Here is a 21,874-nt window from a genome sequence, read left to right on the forward strand (position 1 = left end):
ATGTTTCAAACTATTTGCCACTGCCAACATTGGGGCCTATTCACTAAAGGTTTGTGTCGCCTTTGCACGGTGAGAACCGGTAAAAATGGAGCAATCCGGGAGCGCCGAATTCACGAAACATGCGCAGATGGGGAAATCCGTCACTAAGTGTGCGGCCAACCAGATTGCATCACGGTGCACCGGTGTTATTTGTGCGTATGTAAATTAGGTAATTTGCATACATTTGACGCAAAATATGCCCACCCCAATGCAAATGAGACTCATTGATCTGCAGCGTCCAATTCACTAACACCAGCGCAAATAGCCACATGGAGTTTGCGTAACGCAAATAACGTTTTTGGAAAGCATGTATTAACCTGCCGCAACCTCGATCCCAGGATCATGACAGCAGTTCATGACACAGTGCACGTCGCTCTCTGGCTGTTCACGCAGGAGGTGAGAAAGAGAGAGGGAAGGGGACATTTTTCTACGTTGTTTTAGGACACAAAACGTAACCCGGGCTGATCGGCAATGGCGGGGAGGCATTTTAAGATCATTTTTACGTGCCAGACGCCTACTGTACGCCCACGCCAACCTCTGAAAATATATTTTCAATTAACGATCGCACCAATAATTTGGACTTTATGAATGAATGACGCCGTTGTCGTCCTCTCTGCTCTGTACAGCTTAATGGCACTACAAACGGTTACTCTCGGTCCAACCTCGCTTTCTGATAATGTCATCTTTCTCACAACTGTTACTACAACAACATGTTCTTGGCGCAAATCCATTGCTATGTGTGGTAAATCAGGTGCAAATTTGTTCCAAGCTGTCAGTTTTGTGGGCGTATTTGCGCCGGTATATGATTAGAGCAATAGAGCCCTTGTGATGTCATTTTCAGTCGCCAGCAAGTTGCAAAACGTGTTTTTAAAGGTACTAATTGTACGTGAAAAATAATGAAAGTATCAAACAATATATAAACTTTTTATTGTTATAATGGATTAAATAAGTGAAGTATCCCTTTAAATAAACACCTTTGTGAGTATTGTCATGCCTTATCCGATTCTAACCATATGTGATTAAAAACATGATAAAGTGTGTACATGAACTGTCATGAAATGATCCCACTGAGTCACCTTACAGTAGGACCCGTGTTTAAGAGAGGTCACTGAAAATGCCAAGCTTTGATATGGAGGAGGCCTGTGGGTTCTCTTACCGAGTTCACTGGTGTTGTCTCCACTCTGAGAGACGTGTCCCCCACTGGACGGTCCTGGGGTTCCTACCGAGGGTGTGGAGTGGGCGTCATCCAAATCTCTCCAGGATGCTGAGTTCTGAGAGGTCAGGGTAAGGTCCGCACACCGGGGGACAGGAGATAAGAAAATAAAAGTAAAGAAGAGAAGAGGGAGGGGGAAAATAGATGAGGAAGGTCCAGTAGGTCCAGTAAGAGATCCATTATGCAGTTATACAAAGACAGCTGCAAAGTGCAATTAGCATTGCAAGGCAGCAAGTTAAACAGCACGTGAGAAAAATTACCATTCTGCCTTTGGTGGACTTAAATGAAACCCCGTAGAAAAGTGTATTTCCCGAGGATATCTGGCAACTCTGCAGCATGTGAACCTTACAACGCCGTGCTTGCTTCTGTGAGCAGGTTTAGGGAGGAACCCTGTATTTATTGGCTAGGCCACTCAGACGGGTATAAACCCAAGCCAAACAGTAGATCTCCCTCTTCAGCCTCTTTGCGTCAGCTGTTTGCCTGATGGTGATCGGATGAAGAGCTCGGCAGATGACAACAAGAAGCACGAGGACAAAAGCGCAGTGTGAAGGAGGCCTCTCCATGATGGCCTCCCTTTTCTTAGCCGACCAGAAAATAATTACAGCTCCTCTGTAAACGCAGCTAGCCAAAGAAATGCCATGTGTTTCCACATTTATCAAGCTAATGAAGGTCTTATTTCTTCACATCTCATCTATTAAAAAGCAATCAGAAGCTCAAGATGCTGCGCACTGTAAAAGAATATAACTTATATTTTATTGTGCTATTTGAAATACAAATTGTTGACATTTATGGCTCCAAAATAATTTGCTGAGTTATTTACTATAAGTTGGGTGGACAATACAAGGGGCAGTTCTGTAAACTGAAAATTATTTATTTGTTGGGAAATGTGGTAACGCCAGTTTTACACAATATTTAGTTAAATTGCCCAACTTTTGTTGCATTGAAATTTTGAGTCCATATACCTTATTTTTTTTACAGTGTGTACGTATTGAGTACATAATAACTCATTCTTTAGCATGTACAGAATTACATAACGATTAAAGCAGTGGTGTCCAAACTATGGCCCAGGGGCCATTTGTGGCCCGCCGTCCATTTTTCAGTGGCCCACGACATATGCTAAAAATGGCATTTGACTCAGTTCAAATAAAATAAACAAAAATGTTTGGAGATGGCCAAAGTAAGATGGGAGGGTAACGAAAAACAGCTGCTATTAAAGGTTATTTTAGTTAACTAAAACTAATGAAAAAAACTCAAACTAAAATTCAAAAAACAATATTGTTTTGTTTTTTGAAATAAAATAAAATCGAAAATGCTTTTTAATAAATGAAAACTAACTGAAACTACGTTTTTTACATTTTACAAAACTAACTAAAACTGACTATAATTATAGCAAACATGTCTTTCGTTTTAGTCTTTGGAAATGATTTTAAATGTGATTTTTAGTAGATTTATTTTGATATAAACCAGAATAATGACGTTTGAAAGTATGTCACACAGAAGTGACGTCATCTAGCAGCCAATAGAAAAGCACCAAAAGATGACGTCCATGGTGTTTTTTAAATATTGTGCACAAGTAATACACATTAAAAAAAAATACTAATACTAATACTGAAACTAACAAACTAAACTAAAACTAAGCATTTTTTAAATAACTAAACTAATAAAAACTAACTAAAATGAACAATTCCAAAACTATATACCCTACTGCCATATTACAAATAAATTGGTTTATATACTGTGGCATTTTTCTAAATATGTAAAAGCACAAATAAATTATTTGTACATTGTACAATTTTTAGGACTAAACAGGACTAAACACAATTTCTCTTCATAACATTATGTGGCCCTTGCGTCCTTCTGATTTTCTGTATGTGGACCTCAAATGAAAAAGTTTGGACACCCATGGATTAAAGTTAAGCAGTGCATTTGAATTACAGTAGAAATGTGTGAAAATATTTCAAAGTAAACGGAACAGACTCAACACACGCAGCGATTTTTTAGGCTAACTGCAATCAGGTGCTGCTATAACAATGAGTCATCTTGCCTCAATGAGGAGTTAAAGTTACCATACAGTACACATCGCAGTGAGTGTTATCAGAGTCCGTGTTATCAGGTAAAACACGCACCACAAGAGTTAGAATTCAATTAGTACTTCTAATGGATTTATGACGCTTCACACCTATCATTCTTGTTTCCTGACATGAACCACTTAATGGATTTTTAAATTTGATGCTTTAATTTTGGTCTCATGGTTAAAAATTAGCATAAAGAATCATGTGAAATAGCTCTGTTTTCTTATTGGTCAAAAATGTGAAAAGAAAAAGTGTGACATATGGGTTAATGACTGCTTTTGTATGATTACTACTTTTACAACCTGGGAAAATAACTTTAGAATAATAAGAATTAAGGTCATATTTTGGGGTCTTTAGCAGAATTAAAAACAGCAACCCTAGCGCAGTGGCGTTCAACTGATTGTTCTGTATGTGGCCCTCTGCAGAAAAAGTTTCTACTCTCGAGAATTAAATATTGTATCTTAAGGGACAGGCAACTGACTCAAAATGTACCTAATCCCTTTCTTATTTTTAAACAGATAAACAACCAGCTACTAAGACGTCGGCCTCAAATATGCACACATGCACACATATATTTTCTTTTATTGTATTATAGAAAAAATATACAAATTTAGAACAGTCCTAATATGTTTGAGAAAAGAAGTCAAGTGCACTGGGATTTGAGGACGATGTGCCAAATACTGGGATGGGAATGTTATTTGCTCCTAATGCCAACACAAAATCCAACATAACACTGGCAGCTACAGCATGTGCAATTAAGGATTACAATCGCCATTAATGCTGATTTTCTGTCAAAATCATCGCAGGAAACTATAGCTATAGTTATTCAAAGAAATTTAGATATGAGTTTTTGATTAGCTTTAAAAAAAAACAAAAAAAAAAACGTTTTATTGCTATTATATACTACATAATATTCCATGAAGGGCTTGAGTTAAATGGAATGGATGAAACAGAGAAAAATAATACTCTTGAAATGGCAGACACAAGCGAGACTGATCATAACCAGACGAACATTAGACAGACAACATCAACATCACATTAATGGCTTGAACGAATCCACAGTGAAAAAAAAATGATTCTCTCATAAACCTTCAATTCATTGTGTCCTTTCATAAGGTGCACCACTGATTGTATTTGTACCACGACACCAGAATAAAGGATGAATACGAATCAACAGAGGGGGATTTCTCTCTATATAAGGTATTTTTACAATGCGGTAAACTCACATGATCTGCAAGGTTGGTGGAAGATCCTGACAGATCGTCAAAGTCCGATTTGCAGACGTCCCGCTCCTCAATGACCAAGTCGATGGGCATTTTGCCCTTCAGGCAGCTGATGTACCGATGGCAGAAGTTATCACACAGCTCATGCACCTACAATAAAACCAAATTATATTCTTTTCTTTTTTTTTCTTTTTTCCCCTCACATTTTCACACACAGGTCACACATAAAAAAAATTGTAGAAGTGCTGTGCTGGGACACCTGGCCCTTATAAAAACAGTAATTAAAAATAAAATAAAAAAATTAGTTGGTCATCCCTTTTCAGCTTTTATGCTTTAAAGGAAAAAATAATTAAGGGGATATCATATTTTTTATCTTGAAAAGCACTTGTGAGGTCAAAAAGTCACTAATGTTGGACAGCATGGAATTGCTTGCAATTGCTGTTACTTCCCAAAATGTTTTGCTAGGAGTTATTCCACACCACTGAAACACATGGCAAGGTCAAACTGGAAAAGGTGACAAATTGAACGAATGCCTTGGGATGCTTAAAAATCAAGATGCAAGGAGAATTGTGCATGAGATCCACCATATCCTTTGATTGATTTAAGTATTATTTTATTATTTTATTATTTAAGCAATTTTGATATAGGCTATTTTATGAATGCTTTCTGTGGTTTTAATACTAACCTTTTCTAATTCCAGTAGATGAAAACGCAACACTTGGATGGCTTGAATCATCTAAAAGCAAAAAGAAAAAAAAATGCAAGGAAGAACCAATCAACAGGTTGAAGATCCTTCGGGCGCTTTATAAAACACTTCGTTATGAGTAAATGATTTTAATAACTGCGCCCTAAAGGGATGTGATTGCTGCAGGCAAGCGCTGCAACGCGCGTCTTCATAGAAAGGGAAGGAAAGAACTGTACTCACCAAGTTATCCAGCTCTGGATTCGAAGAAAATAAAGGTTTTTCTGCGCGAATCTAAAAGTGAAAAACATGAAAATGTCAGCCAGTTGTCATGCGGTTACTTAAAATTATTGCTATTTAACGCAGAAGTAATAATAATAATAATCTTGCAAAGCCGGACGTGTATTTATTTCGGTTCGGATTTGGATTTGCACGGTCGTCGTACCTGTTTGGCAAACACCGCTATGTCTTCATTGAAGGAGTCCGAGGAGCACACGTCCCCTCCCGCCACTCCGGGTTCTCTCGGCGTGCAAGTCGCCAGCTCGCACTTCTCGAACACCAGTGCAAGAAGCGGGAATAACGGGTGACTGCAACACAATAACGTCAAACGTCCGTTAATATAAGACCGTTCCAGCCGATTGCATTAAAAAAAAATTCAAAAAAAAAAAATTTCAAAAAAAAAAAAAAGATATAAAATCAATTCAGATTTCTTTTTAATATTTTTTTGGCCTATCTAATCAATAATGCAATATATATTATAACATTTCGACTTAAAACTTAAATTGCATTAAATCAGCAAACATTTGAAAGTGTCTCATGCCAACCTTTTATTGCCCGCAATGTTATATAATTGGGGGGGGAAAAAACAACAACAACCTACCCATAAATCTGGTCCTTGTCTCTTTTCAGCGCGTCGTTGACAGCACTTCCCATGCTGCCTGGCATGATGCTGTGCGGCGCGTGGGCCCCGTAGTGCTGCGTGGGATGCGGAGGCGGCCCGTGGTTCAGGTGGTGGACCTGGGGTATGGGCCGCGGTGCGTGAGGGTCTCCGTACATGGATGTCGGGACTCCAACTCCATCCATCCCGCCTCCGTAATGAGCCAACTCGTCGTACTTTGTAGAAGATTAGATTTATGAATTTATTGTTAACGAATAAAACAATATGAATGTATTCTTCCACACAATCATTGCACATAATTTAAAATAGCAATAGGCTATTTTAAATGTGTCGAAGAATTGCCAAATATTAACACAAAGTATATGAAAAGTCATGGTGTGTTTTACTTACCCGTTGCGCCATCGCTGCGCGCAATTTTTTAAGTGTGTTAAGAAAAGTAGCGCCGAAGAGCAGGGATGACTGTAAAATCCAAGAGTCAAAAAAGTATATTCCTAATTAGTCCAGTTGGCAAGTCAGTGGCAATCAATAGAAACTGATCAGAGGGAAGAAGGGATCATCATCAGTCCTCGTGACTGACGCGCAATTTGTACACTTGATTCCTGTGGTTTTTCGGCCAGTGGATTTGAGCTCATCTGTTGGGATCAGTGCATGTGTTTGATGTGCATCTGAGCAATAGTGGCAAGTCTTGGATAGAAAGATTGCTGACTCTCTGCCAGTCAGTCCTCGGCGTGTTGGGAGCAGGTTCTCATGAACGTGCGCGCCGACACGCTCTCTGCTCGCAGATTGGTTGAGGAGCCACTTATATGAAGCGAGGACTGCGGGGTATGCTAATGACGCAACTTGGTGAAGGCTGGATTCAGCCAAGCCCACATTTAACATCGAGCTCATGTGAGAAACAACTACAATTTCCGGTTATTGCTTTCACAATAATCGTTAAACAATCATCCACATGACAGATTGCTGGTTGCCAGTGGTCAAGTCATATTTGTTCGACATCTTCATCATTTACAAGATTGCTGCTCTAATAAAGGGAAGAGTCGCATTTTAATTTTTTCAGAACGTTTCACCGCACCCTCTTCTTTACGTCATTTTAAGTGCATGCTTTTATTTTAAAATAAGGTTTCCGGTCAGTATGATCACGCTGTCTCGAGGCTCCGAACTCGAATCTGGTGAAGGAGTTTTCCAACTTTCAGGGCCTTTAAAATGATTCACTTCCGAGTAGACTGGGTACTCGGTAATTCTTCAAATTATGAAAATGATTAGCCTATTTAAATGCAACATTTAGTAGGCTTATTATTGTTTGTTTGATATATATATATACGGATTATTTTAATATTATATTAAATAATGATCATATAGTCTATGTCAAAAGCTATGTTCAGAAGTTACTACACTTATGAATGAATTATTTATTATTATAATAATATATCATATAGCTTTACAAATCAACAGGCAGTCCCTGGACTTTTTTTTTTTTTTAGTATTTCTGTTATTAAAGTTTGTGTTTGTTAAAAGTTTGCGGTACCATGCCATGTAATTAGTCAGCTCAATTTCAGTTGTCTTACAAATAAAACTAAATAATAACATTACATTTAGTATATTGCTATGTCGAGAAAATAAAATGTTGGCGTTCTAAATAGGTGATAAATATATTTGAATATTTCAAGTTGCTGTTTCAGATTAGTTTTAAAGAGACAATGTGTAGGATTTAGTGCCTACTAGTGGTGAAGTAAACATTTATTCATTTAAAAAAAAAAACTCAATTTCAATATTATGCAAAAAGATATGTTCTATCACATCAACATACATAAAAAAATAAAAAAATAAAATTGCAGGTCTTGCAATTGCTAATTATATTAATTAGGTATAGTGCCACACCTTACAGGATGCTGACATGTTTCATCGCCATCGTTCCGGATGTCCGAAGGAGAAGAACTTCGCCCACGTAGTTAGCCTCTGGTGGTAGTTTTTCATGTCGGACCCAATGGGTCGACTGCTGCTGACCTTCCACAGCAGGGGCCTGCAGGTGGTCATCACTGAGTCTCGCTGCTTGTCTCCCTCTGCTTTGCACTCTGTAGCTTTTGCTAGCCACTCTTGTTAGCCACTCTAGCTAGTTGCTCTTGTTTACCGCTGTAGAGAGTTCTTGCTAGCTGCTCTTGCTCGTCGTTCCCAATCGTTAGGCTGCTCGCTCGCTTGTTCACCCCCCAAAAAAATTGTTAGTATTTGGTGGTAGGCTTGTGAACTCGCTCTCTCTGAGGTACCGTGGCACTCGTGCTTCAAAATCGTTGCATTCTATTAGTTCAACATGAGATGGAACTAAATAATACACATTGTCCCTTTAAGTACCACGTGACAAGATTATTATTATTATTATTATTATTATTATTATTATTATTATTATTATTATTATTATTATTATTATTATTATTATTATTATTATTATTTTATTTTTTTATTTTATTTTTTTACAAAACTTCAAAGACAGAAGTTCTTGGATATAGTAAAATATAAAGTGTCAATTTAACTCCCATTCTGTTAAATGTAACACCCTCCTCGAGTTTATTTTTGGTCTGACCCATTCTGAGTTAAATTCACACCTCAGAAAGTGTAAATTTTCAACATTTCGGTAGAGCCAATTAATTTACGACATCAATAGTTTTATTTGATGCATAAAAGAGATTTTTCTTTTCTTCTGTTATTTTATTTCATTTTTTGGTGTAATGTTTCTGAAATGATCCGCATTGTCGATTCACTGGAGCCTGTCCCAGCTGTCTGGGCAGTCATATTACAATCAAATAATTATTTACAGTATGTAATCCTGCCAACCTTATCACCAAAATGTTGTTGACAGCAAAGGAAGCATTTTCTCAAAATGAGAAATTATTCTTGCATATACTTTATTTCAAACATAGACACATAGTCCACACTATTCTTTGATATGCCGTTTGTGAATTATTTAAAGCATATATTTGAATTAGAAATACACTAACGATAAGGAAACAAGGAAAACATGCCCCATGCCCGGGGGCTACATCTCTCCTCATTGCATATTATTTCCATCCTGTTTCTGTTTTTTTCTCCCTATGTTCTCTTTCTTTATGTTTACCTCAATCTAACTCCTCCTCCCTCCCCACGCAACCTCCCACAACCACGGCAAGCCATGTGATCTGAATGAATGCTGATTCAGGGTGTCAGGCCCTGTCTTACATGAAATAAATTACCATTTAGTCGGGGAAATATGCATCTTTCTCGACGCATCACCAGAGAGAGGCCAGTGCACCACCATCCTTGACCTCTTCTTCCACCCCACCCCTTATGGACCCACACACATACACACGCGGTTGGTTCTTCAAGTTTCCTTCCACACCCCCTTCCCCTCCGTCGTCAGACAGTCTCGGTCTGGCTGCCTCTGTCACCCGTCATCCTGTACCCCAGTGAGAATCATTAGCATTGTCAGAACTGACTGAGAAAGGAGGCCAGCAGAGACCTGGGTGGATGAGGAGCAGGGGCAAGGGGTGTGGTGGGGTGGTTGTTGTTGGAGGCGGGTGTATTTGCATCTATGTGGCAGAGATGGAGCGTGTTATAGCATGCAGCATGTACTCATGTGCATGAGTGATACTATACTATACTCAAAATGTCCAAAAAATGTGTTTCCTTGAATGTGCATTAGTGTGTATAAAAGTCAGTAAGGTTTGAGATGAGCTTTCATGAGATGCAGAGAGCTGATGAAAGATGCAATTATTATTATTTATTTTTTTGTTGCATCCCAACTCTGCCACATTAAAGGGCCGTGTTAAAATGCTAATTCCTCATCAAACACATAACCAAAGTGATGTATTCCTCCATTCGCCCCTCTCTGAGAAATTGTAGGTCATTCTGCTCTCCAAGCACCATCCCCTTCCAACCTGAAAAACAAGCTGTTGGCACTCTTTGACGTCATAAGGTGTGGACCCACCCCCGCACCGCCTCTGCGCACTAAACACACGCCCATTTTCTCTGAGATCTCCATGTGATAGTGACAAAATTAGCCTTTATCAGTAAACATTCGGTCCAAATGAATTCAAAGCAATAAATTATCTTTCACATTTGCAATGCCAACGTGCAATGGCAATTGGCTGTCTTAAAATCCCCGTTCTGGCTGACACTTGTGTAAACTACAAGTATAACATTTGCACTATTGAACCTAACTGAACGAATAGTATAGTGGTTGGTGTGCTCCCTCTGTAAGCAGAAAGTCCCTGGTTTGAGAACAGCTCAGCATTTTTCCCCCTCCTTCATCTTTCCTCTCCGTTCTTCCCTCACCTCCCCTCCTCCTCCATGATTTCTTGCGGCAAGGAGTCGTTTTGTTTAAAATTTTTATTGAAGAATTGACCTTACCGCAAACCATGCCCGCATAACCTAGTAAACTAATCAAGACGCAAGACGTCATGTCTGTGACGGTACATGCATTTTGCTGCGGACAAACAAAAGCAATCCCACTCACGGTAGTGCATTGCGGTTGTCCAAAGCCAAGAAAAAATAAAAATAAAATGGTTAAATGCTGTAATCATAACTTGTATAAGAGAGATAGCCACTATCCCGATCGACTAACCGGCGTCCTGCTGTAGTCACAGCTTGTGTAAGAGAGACACGAGAGAGACACTGTCCGGTTTATTCCCTTCCCTAAACGCTCAAACAACTATGGAAACTTTGTGGAAGACCACACACACACGACCAGTCGAATCGCTCCAAAATGACCAAAAACTTGCACGAAAATGTTCTCCCTTGTTGTTTTTAGCCAAAGGCTAACGATAGCGCCGGGTAGCTAACCGTCCACATGTTTGTTGACTTCCTATTTACTATAAATGCCAACAAAACATTGAAACTATGAGGTTATATAAGTTCATTCTTACCCTGCTTGATAGGAATAATGTATTGTTTTGCCAACAATCAGTCGAAGTGGGTGAAGTGACTCTGTCTTTTTATGACCTCTGCAACAGCATATAGCATATGTGTATTGCCTTTTATTTTTGGGCAAAATTGCATGGCGAGAGAGTGAAGATACCCTTCACTAAAAATTGTAAAGCCCCCTTTGCTTGCTTCGAAGAGAAATATCGGTGTCCTGAAAATACCTGGCCGAAAAATCACAAGGAGGATCTGACAACTTTGCCATTTACAGCGCATGTTGTTTCGCGAATCTTGCCCGAACAATGTCGGAGGGAGCTGCTTGTTGCATAATATGGGTGGGTAGGGGCGTGCCACGGTAAGGTCAATTGATGCCTTGCATTCATAGGAGTGCTCATACGCAGATCTCCAACAGCAAACTGCAGTTGGCTCGCAGGGGGCGTGGCAATCACACGGGGAGAGGTGGGGTTTTACTGTACCAAGTGTTTTACTTCCGCGTTAGAAAACTAACCAGCAAAACACCTAATATTTCATTACAAAATTATATCGCCATGGAGTCAAAGGTAAGATTTAATCATTTTATGGCTGTAGTTAACTGTTGGAAATGCTTAAATAGTAATAAAATAAATAAACTACTCTTTAACAGTATTATTTATTTATTTATTTGTTTATTTAATTCATATATATATATATATATATATATATATATATATATATATAATACTTCACTATATAAATAAAGATGACTGTCTTCTGTTGTCCACCATATCACAACCATCAAGCAGATGTACTTGAGCATACCATACCAATGTATGTATGTAGCACATTTAAAAGACAACAAAACTTTACACAAAAGTGTTGTGCCAATCACAAAAAACACACACAATAAAAGCACAGTTAAAACGTATTAAAATATAAAACAATACATCAAACATTGAAAAGCATAATGCAAAGGAATACAAAGGTAAAACGTCCATGGGGTCAAAAAGGGGAAGGGAACATTCACTCCTGAGTTTTAAAGGGTGAAGACTGTAAAAACGTGTCTTCAAATATCATTTGAAAACCTGCAGGGTGGGGACTTGCCGAACAGGTAAAGGCTGCACGTTCCACAGCTTTGGGGTTGTACTGCAAAAGCACCTGGATTTGGGAACGGCCATGAGAAATTCATCAGAAGACCTAAGGGACATTGACGGACATAGGGTTCAAGTAGATCAGAGAGAAGGTGGGGGCAAGTCTGTTTAGACACTTAAAAGCAAACAATTCAATTTTAAATTAATCATAAAATGTAAAATGCCAATAGATGGATTCCAGTACGCGGATGATGTGTTCTTGCTTCTGTGTACTGGTTAGCAGCCGAGCAGCAGCATTATGGACCACTTGTAAGCAGGAGATTGGGGCCTGATTTACCGCAACATCCAGAGTGTTTAAGTAGTCTAGGCACAATGTCAAAAGAATGTAAAACAGTTTCAAAAACAGATCACATTGTTTTTTACCTTAGACAGCATGACAATAAACAACTGACTCAACTTCCCTGATGGACTCTCCACCGACTTTGACTGGTGTGTTGACAGTGGTGTTGATCTTCATTAGCGCAAGTCTTCCTTCTGTTGATCTAGAGTCCGGTCTCCAGGTGATTGGTTTTGTTTTGTATCTGGCTATCATTTTCTGACATGAGCACAAGGTCAACAGAAAAGTCGAGGTCAACAAGCTGAGTCCAGGGTGTCTTCTGTATACCAATTGTTCCTGCCTGTATTAGTGGCTTTTTTTTCCCAGTCAGTAACAAGGAATAATAGGAGTGGTGACAGCAGGCAACACTACATGGTTTACATGGAGTCCTGCAGCTCATGTCTTGGTAGGTGGAGCACTTGAGGGAGGTAATTCTCTGAAAACTCATTCTATTGCAGTGCCTTTTTGCCTACACTGTCTTCTAATAATCTAAGAAGTTAATGTAGAGGGAGGAGTTACAATCTAGTGACTGCTCCACAATGATGTGAAGGCTGCCAAAATGGTCGGCACGGGATCTTTTCCACCGGAAACCTGCCTGCTGAACCCAAACTGATTTAGTGTCTGCTTCCTCTGACAATTTGAGGTATTCGAGGTAGCATTTTATTATCTTGTCTTGTCCTGGTGTGGGGTGCTGCAAATGCTTTGTAGTAACGTCTATTGGGTCAAGTTTCTCAACATCTGGTCAAGTTTCTCCCTGCTCGAGTCTCCACGGTCAGCTCAAGCCTCCACGTTGAGCTCAAGTCTCCACGTTCAGCTTAAGTCTCCACATTCAACTCAAGTCTCCATGTTCAACTGATGTCTCCACCTTCAACTCAAGTCTACACCTTCAACTGAAGTCTGTCCACGTCAACTGAAGTCTGTCCACGTCACGCCAACTGAAGTCTGTCCACGTCACGCCAACTTAAGTCTGTCCACGTCACGCCAACTCAAGTCTGTCCACGTCACGCCAACTCAAGTCTGTCCACGTCACGCCAACTCAAGTCTGTCCATGTCACGCCAACTCAAGTCTGTCCACGTCACGCCAACTCAAGTCTGTCCACATCATGCCCAGTCTGTCCACATTCGGTCCAGTCATGATGCCAGGTCTTCTCATGTTCCATCCAGTCCCTTATTTAGTTCCAGTAAATTAAGTTATTCTCATTCCTGCCTTTCTCCCTGCCTGGTTTCTCCGCCTTTGGGTCCATCCACCACAACCATACACCTCAGATCTTAACAGTTTCTGTTTCTCTGGTTTTACAATACATACGTTGGTGTAGTATAACACATTACACCTGCAGGTTGGTTACAAACTAACTATAACATTTACATGTAGGCTGGTTGCAACTGTAACATTTTCTATTTTCTCAAGTACCAGAGATGAACTACAGTCATGCAGGTAGGCTTTTATTTTATTTTTTTTTATTTTTTTTATTTTTTTTGGTTTGGAAAAAATGAACGTGTTAGATTACTCATTATTGAAAGAAAGTAATCAGATTAAATAACGTGTTATTTAGTAATGCATTAGTGACAACACTGTTCCGATCGGAATTTTGTAATGCCAAGCCCGATAATAGGTCTCTGAATTGGGCTTCCTCTCTAATGGACTAAATTTGCCAATGTGGTGAATCATTTTTCAAAGAAATATTTCTCTATCCAAGGTTTCTTCCTCCATGGAGATTGCAGACCTTTTTGTTTGTTTGTTTTTGACTGTTAAAAAGCCAGAAATCCATTTTATTTACCAACCACGCAAATCCAACCAATCACAGATGCAACTACCAAGCAGGTGTGTTGTTTCAACTACCCACGTACTTACATATGAATGGCTATATCTTATGTATATACTGTCCTGTATGAATGTTTAGTCTGTAAAGAATCTCACAAATGATGATACACTGAGGTTCCGTTATTTATGTCTCGAATCGTGGTCTGTGATCTTTTTGTCTTGTACCAATGGGTCACTGCTTTCTTGTGTGGGAGCTAAGATACACACAATGAGCCTCACGCGTGTGTGCGTGCGTGTCCACGCATATGTGTGCGCTTGTGTGTGAGCGTGTGCTTGCGTGTTCCTCTAATGATGAGCCTGTCATTGTTGAGTGGTGCGCCAAGGTGGCAGACCAGACCAAATCCCCCTCAAGTCCACATTTGTGTATCTATTTTTGTGTGTATTCATGCGAATGTGTGACTTCATGCCCCAGACTGGTGTGTGCGTGCGTGGGTGTGCGTGTGTGCGCGTGTGTTCTCTTCCCCCAGTCTGGGTGTCAGTATTAATGAGCCCAGATTTCATTTCCGATGAGCGATTATTTGACTGTTCATTTGGCTAAGATTTATGACGAGCTCCTATATCTGTAGCCCGCAGCGCTGCTCTAGTCTTTAATAATGGGAAATGAACACATTAATCACCCTGTAGCAGTCAGCCTCACAGAAAACACAGGAGCGATATGCAATCTGCAACAGTGGACACGGGAGAATATCGTTGCCTATTCAAAAAGCTTTATCTAGCACAAGGTAGTAAGAAAAATTATACGTCTAATTGAATATGATTTCACATGGTAAAAAAAACAAATCTATAAAAACTGCATAGACAAACACACACACTTGGGGGTCAAATCAGAATCCATATAGCTACAAATAACTATGACAACAAACCCACAATGTTTAACCAAAGAAAACTTCATTTGTCACTTAAATTAATCCACCATCAACTGTCTCATGTTTCTGTATATCGGTTACTATATATGTTTTTTTTTTTTTTTTAACCCAACTATGAATTCAGTTTCTTTAGAAGTTCGAAGCCATCAATGTCTATGGACAATATTGCAGTTTCTCAATATCAAGGACACAGAGTATGTTCTTTTGACGCTGGCATATTTCCGTCATTTACCGCAGATATATCATGTGACAAGATTTCAATGAAATTGGACTACTATTTCGATGTTTCACAATGTGTTTGTACAACATATATCTTGTAAAACATCATCAATGTGGACATCGGGGACAGTGCCTCTGGATTGGCAGACCAGGATGGTGGTCTCACCTTTAAGAAGGGCGACCGGAGGGTGTGTTCCAACTATAGAGGGATCACATTCCTCAGTCTCCCTGGTAAGGTCTATTCAAGAGTGCTGGAGAGGAGAATCCGTCGGGAGGTCGAATCTCGGATTTAGGAGGAGCAGTGTGGTTTTCTTCACAGCCGTGGAACACTGAACCAGCTCTACACCCTAAGCAGGATCCTTGAGGGTGCATGGGAGTTCCCCTAACCAGTCCACATGTACTGAGAGAACGTGTTCAACCGTGTCTCTCGGGGAGTCCTGTGGGGGGTGCTTCAGGAGTATGGGGTACCGAGCGCGGGCTGTTCGGTCTCTGTACAACCGGTGTCAGAGATTGGTCCGCATTGCAGACAGTAAGTCAAATTCGTTTCCAGTGAGCGTTGGACTACAAGTGGATAGTTAATGAGGCCAAGAAATATACGTTCAAAGCATAAACAAAAGTGTGGCTGGACACAAACGGATTTATAAGCACATTTCTATTATTTATTAAAGAAATTTATCAGAGAAATCAAGGAAAAACATCATGAAACATTGGGTATTATCCTTTCGTAAAGGATGATAACGATCCTCCAAGTACTTCCGGGTCATCTGCTCATGGCCTAGGTTGAAGCCAACAACATTTGCCGATTTATGTCACATATATTTGTGACTTCGGTAACAAATGTCCAGCAGTTGGAGTTCCTTCGTGAAACCTCCCGGAATGATGGCAATCCCCGACTTTGTTTGGTGGCTTCCTCTTCCTTCCGAATCATGGATTCATTTATGTGGAATTATATCACGCATGCCCTATTCCCATGTACAACCGCGTAACTGATAGCTTGCAGTTTAAATTGTGCCTCGTTAGCATGTCTCTTAGCTGATGCCATTTACGGAGTTCCGTAGCTAAATTGATGTTGTTTTGCACAGTGCAAAATGCAAATTCCAGCAGTATTTTGTTATCTGATAGTTCCCACCCGCTGCACCTCGCTAAAAAGGTGGGGTTCAAACGGACTAGACGAAATGACCTACAGGAGACAGGAGGTCACACTACAGTCTGGTGTTTTATTTTACTTTTCTCTATTTTTTTAATGAGAAGATTCATGTAGCTCTAAGTGTACACAACTGGCTTTCGTTTACACACTGTAGTTCCTGGGAGAAATGTATTGTGTGCCGGTCAACCAATCATGGGTGTATTTCTTCTGCCATGTCACATCATCACATGGTTAGTCAGCCAATCGCGTGCTGTATTGTGAATACAGGCTTTGTAACATGAACCCGGAAGGAAAGTGTTTCAAAGCGAATTGCTACACATTTTTAGCAGAACGTCTCATTATTTTGCAGCGAAAGAAGACAATGATGATACTAAGGAACTTTTAATACTGTGACTATTGTGGTATTCCTAATTGTCCCAGGTTTTTTTTAATCGTCATTTGGATGGCCAGCTATGATTGGAGGGGACATTGTGTGTAACTGAAAAAATGGAGCACATGATACTGTCTTCACTTTTCAGCTAAAAAAAATGGATCCAAAAAATATTTGTCATTCTTGTCTATGTTTTCATGCAGACCAGTGTTATAAATTATTTAGTTTCCAAGGAAAATGTTTCGCCACAACCAACTCTCCGCTGTGACTATAAATAGTATCATTTGTCTATAAAATTGTAAGCAAACCTCTGAAAGAGGAGCTAATACCTTGCACACGCTCTGACAATGAGAGTCCCACTGTCACTTACCGTAGTGGATGTGCAATTACACTTTTTTCTAATTGGCAAAAAAAAAAAGTTCCCTGAGGTCTCAAGTGCCCTCCTGGCATCACAACACATCCCCCCAAGCGGCGCCTGCCCCCCTATTAGAGAAGGACTGAACAAGGTTCATGTGTTAGCTAGAGCCTATCTTAGCTCACTTGTGTACACCCACCACCCACTCATAGGGCACAAACAGTCATACTCACATTCCATTTATTTACAATTTAGAGTCTTCACTTGGCCTAACACTGAGGAAGGCCGGAGACTGGATTCGAACCCCTAACCTCAGAACTGTGAAGCAGATGCACGAAGCTGCTGAGCACCATGCCGCCCACTCGCAGCATAAAGGAAAAAACAACCTTAAGGTTGCCTTGGAGAACTGCAGTTTACAAAATGATTCATGATCCTTTTATATACTACATTCCTTGATTTTACTCTCAAATCTTCCTTCTTGTCCGTTCCTATTATATATATATATATATATATATATATATATATATATATATATATATATATATATATATATATATATATATATATATATATATATATATATATATATATATATACAGTATATATATTCTCTTCTTTAATTACTCTTGGGTTGTGCTCTATATTGTCACTAAAGATCTGGTTAGTCATTAACCATTCAACGTGTGTTTGTGTGTCTGCGTGTGCATGTGATTGTGTGTGTTTTAGTCCCTCGGGCATTGTGGATGAAGCCAGCCAGCTCATTATGTTGCCATTGGAAAATTTTAATTGTTAATTCCAAACAAAGACTCACTGGCCATTTTTTTTTTTTTTAACACATCCATGGTTGTGTGGTTTTCATTCGCTGGTGCATCGTAGAGCTGATGTCTTTGATTGTCTTTGCACATCCTCTTTTTAAAGGGACAGCAACATGTAAAATCAACTTTTTGGAGTTTTTGGCCATGTAAGGTTTGGGATGAGCTTTCATGAGATGCAGAGAGCTGATGAAAGATGCAATTTTTTTTTTTTTTTGCGCCCCCAACTCTGCCACTTTAACTCTGACTGCCAGCCATTTTCGGAAAAGGTAACCCCTATACTGCCAGCTGATTTACAGAATTTTACCGATCTTTCAAGCTCCACAGAAAATGTTGTGTTAGGACTATGGAAACGCGGATACCAAATGAAAGATTGAAGTCTCATCTTTCATCTAAAAAAAAAAAGTTTGTTTCTACCTTATTCGGATCTTCAGTAATCAACAATAGAAAACACCTTCGTTTCACCCAAATCCTCTATTTTCTTCCAAAATACGGAGAAATCAAGCTTTTTGTGAAACGATGTTATTTCATGCACTCTAGTGAATTTGGCACTCTTTTTTTTTGCATGAGTGATAAAACACTACCCCAACAATAAAAAATGTTTTTTGGATTGCAAAATAACAGTTTATTTACATGCAACAGTAGCAATCCGAACAAACAATTTGGAAAACTCTTTGCAAACTATTTACACGTGCGCAACAGTTTTTGTCAGTCTGCTTCTGCATGGACTGATTTGCGTAGAGGTTGGTATGATGAACGATGTGCTGGAGAAGTTCATCCGTGATGAAGAGCTCCAGGATGTCAGCTGGCAGGTGGGAATTCAGCTCTGCTGCAGCATCCCTTGGTCCTGGTTTTGCAGCAAAGGGGAAGATGGTTGGCTGCCAGCCGAATTCATCAACTTCAAGCCAGCCAGAATCTTTGGGATCTGCAAATATACATTTCAATATCATATATTATTTTAGTGCACTGTGATGCAATGTGTGTGTGTGTGTGTGTGTGTGTGCATGTTTACCTTTTTTTCTTCGATGTATTGGTTGATGCACATTCTGTAAATTATAGAAGACGTTTACCATCAAATATTTTATTAGAGCTGTGGAGAATCTTTTTTTTTTTTCTTTTTACCTTTTTTCTGCTCACTGTGAGAAGGGTCACTTTGGGCCCTATGAGGGGGAGCTTGTTGCGGTGTATTGAAAACATTTTTGTTTTTTTGTTTTTTTACCTTTCTTTGTCGTAGAACCAGCGGTCGGACGTTGCTGTGAGCACGATCTATAAAATATACATTTACGTTTGTATAGGTAATAGATGTTTTAGTGTATATCAGCACATTTACACACGCTGCTAGCAGATCGCCCGAGAAAGTTAGGAAAGTAATCTTACTAGCAATCTCTTAGCATGTTAGCGCTTACCTTCACGTTCTTTGGAAGACTGTCTTGCATCGGACCCATAGTAGTCGTCATCGTCCGATGAAACGTCATCTGTGCAGACGTGCTCAGTTGTGCACCACTTTTCTCCGGTGTTAGCATCTCTAGCCGGTGCGGCCTTAGGACGTGGTCGAAACGGCCGCGTCACCGCTTCAACTATGACTTAACTCCGTCATCACTGTGCTCTTGAGCACTGGTCGATGCTTTTGAGCTTTGAAAATAAGGATCAAGCGTGAGCTGATTGCCATCTGTAGCCTTTTTGACTCCCTTAGCCAAGTTAGCCATTCTCTCCCCCTCAACACTCTAGCTCAGCCTCTCTTCTTCTACTGTCTACTTGTCTCCTACCCGATCTTGTCCAAAAGACTCATCACAGCCATCTAGTGGCCAGGAATACTCATTATAGTAACCCGATCGGCTTGATACTTGGAGCACAACTGCCCAAGGCTTTCCTCCACCCGTTTCCATAAAAAAACATAGTAGACGTCAATTAACGTCTATGGCGGCCAATTCTAGGTTTATACTGAACGTCTTTAAACGTTTATGGCGGTCAAAGAGTTAAAGGGACAGCAACATGAAAAATCAGATTTTTGGAGCTTTTAGCCGTGTTAAAATGCTAATTCCTCATCAAACACGTAACCAAAGTGGTGCTTTCCTCCATTCGCCCTCTCTGAGAAATTCAGGGTCATTCTGCTCTCCAAGCACTAGACCCTCCCAACCTGAGAAAACGAGCCGTTGGTACTCTTTGACGTCATAAGGTGCAGACACACCCCCACACTGCCTCTGCAGACTAAACGTACGCCCACTTTCTCTGAGACCTCCATGGGAAGTGACAATAGTAGCCTTACATTATGTCTAAATTAATTCAAAGCAATCAATTAACCTTCACATTTGCAATGCCAAAGCACAATGACAATTTCAAAATCGCAGGATTCTGGCTGACAAATAAAACAGTTTTGCACTATTGAATCTAACTAAACAAATAATATAGTGGTTAGTGTACTCGATCTGTAAGCAGCAAGTCCTCGGTTCGAGACCAGCTCAGTTTTGTCCCCCCTCCTTCTCCTTTCATCTCCCTTATTCCCTCTCCTCCCCACCTCCTCCATGAGTTCTTGTGGCAAAGAGCCGTTTTGTTTCAAATGTTTATTAAAGAATTGATGGCTTGCATTCAGAGTGCTCAAACCCAGAGTTCCAACAGCAGACAGTAGTCGGCTCGCCGGTGGGAATCACACGGGGAGAGACAGGGTTTTACTGAACCAGGCGTTTTACTTCCGCGTTAGAAAACTAACCAGCAAAACACCGCATGCGTGTGCATGTGTGTGCGTGTGCGTGCATAAATGTGTATGTGTTTTGACAGTGTGCATAAATCAACCAGACATTGATCCTAAATATCAGCCACTTGTTATCTGCATTGTTTTTGACTGTCCATCTGTCGATCAAGCGTGATTCAGCGAAGCTACGAAGTTCAATTTTAACGGAACATGGTTGCAAGACATAAGACATCAATTTGGGCCTATAAGACATCTTGGCACAGTATGAGGGGGCACTTAAACTTAATGACCGACTAACATAACAGTGAACTAAATGTCACATTTAAGAGAGTGAAAGTCATACATTTTATGTGGGTGTCATTAACAGCGTGTGTTCGCTGTGATGGGGTCAAATTTCATGCACACATGTACATGACAAAAAATAAATAATAATTTCAACCTTTTTTTCCCCCATCAATATATATGATTCTCTCAAAGAAGCATATTAATGGCAAATAATCATTTTTGCAGTCCCTGTCACAGAGCTGGGCATGAATTTAGTGCTGGCTTCTACCTTGCATATGAATGATGAGAATAAAGAGTGGGATCTGGCACAGTCGAAATGCGCACCCTGTTGGCTGCTTATAAAGGCAAAATGTTTGTGTCGGTGTGTAGTTTAATTGCGCCATCTACAGGCTAGATTTGGTAGCACACTTTCATCCAGAGGTTTTCTTTTCTATGGCTAATATTTTATAATACTTGAGCTGCAAGTAGTTGTAATTACCATACCAGTTGATCTGACTTGGTAATGGATATTTAAATTTTATTATTGTGCGCCTATTATAGCAATGTATATCATGGCCACAAGTTAACATTTTGTGTGTATTATACTTATATTGTTGGCATAAATTAAAAACAATTCCATACCATGTCTGTGTCACCGTAGACTCAACACAATTGCGAATACTCTATGAGACCTCACTTTCTCCCTTTCTCCATCCATAGAATAGCATTGCTTCTCTGCACTCAATTACTTTGTGATGACATTTACATTATACAGTATGTACAGGATATGCCCTGCGATTGGCTGACAACCGGTTTAGGGCGCACCCCGCCTACTGCCCGAAGCCAGCTGAGATAGGCTCCAGCACCCCCACG

The 21,874-nt window shown here is 39.9% G+C and overlaps 2 protein-coding genes across 3 annotated transcripts in view; both read right to left on the reverse strand.

Annotated features, from left to right (window-relative positions):
- Positions 1-6,931, reverse strand: part of meis2b (Meis homeobox 2b) — a 39,008-nt gene extending 32,077 nt beyond the window's left edge. Inside the window, exons 1-7 of the mRNA XM_077511185.1 lie at positions 6,518-6,931; positions 6,110-6,342; positions 5,675-5,816; positions 5,473-5,523; positions 5,233-5,283; positions 4,551-4,697; positions 1,196-1,310 (exon numbers count right to left, since the gene is read on the reverse strand). Of these exons, the coding sequence (XP_077367311.1) occupies positions 1,196-1,310; positions 4,551-4,697; positions 5,233-5,283; positions 5,473-5,523; positions 5,675-5,816; positions 6,110-6,342; positions 6,518-6,529 (751 nt within the window). The 5' untranslated portion in view covers positions 6,530-6,931. The remainder of the gene's footprint in view (positions 1-1,195; positions 1,311-4,550; positions 4,698-5,232; positions 5,284-5,472; positions 5,524-5,674; positions 5,817-6,109; positions 6,343-6,517) is intronic.
- An 11,735-nt stretch (positions 6,932-18,666) lies between these two features.
- LOC144010842 (uncharacterized) lies at positions 18,667-19,787 on the reverse strand. Of its 2 annotated transcripts, none has more exons than XR_013281364.1 (4): positions 19,455-19,787; positions 19,171-19,314; positions 19,061-19,094; positions 18,667-18,973 (listed from the first exon to the last, which is right to left on the reverse strand). XR_013281364.1 is itself a non-coding variant. In XM_077511350.1 (4 exons), exons 1-4 carry the CDS (start codon positions 19,569-19,571, stop codon positions 18,869-18,871), a joined length of 303 nt encoding a protein of 100 aa, XP_077367476.1. In that variant the 5' UTR covers positions 19,572-19,787; the 3' UTR covers positions 18,667-18,868. The 2 variants fall into 2 exon arrangements, 1 of the variants encoding a protein (XP_077367476.1); XM_077511350.1 differs by having other exon boundaries at positions 19,268-19,314.
- Between the last annotated feature and the right edge of the window lie 2,087 nt (positions 19,788-21,874).

The sequence above is a fragment of the Festucalex cinctus genome, chromosome 21 (assembly GCF_051991245.1).
Source record: "Festucalex cinctus isolate MCC-2025b chromosome 21, RoL_Fcin_1.0, whole genome shotgun sequence".
Taxonomy (NCBI): domain Eukaryota; kingdom Metazoa; phylum Chordata; class Actinopteri; order Syngnathiformes; family Syngnathidae; genus Festucalex; species Festucalex cinctus.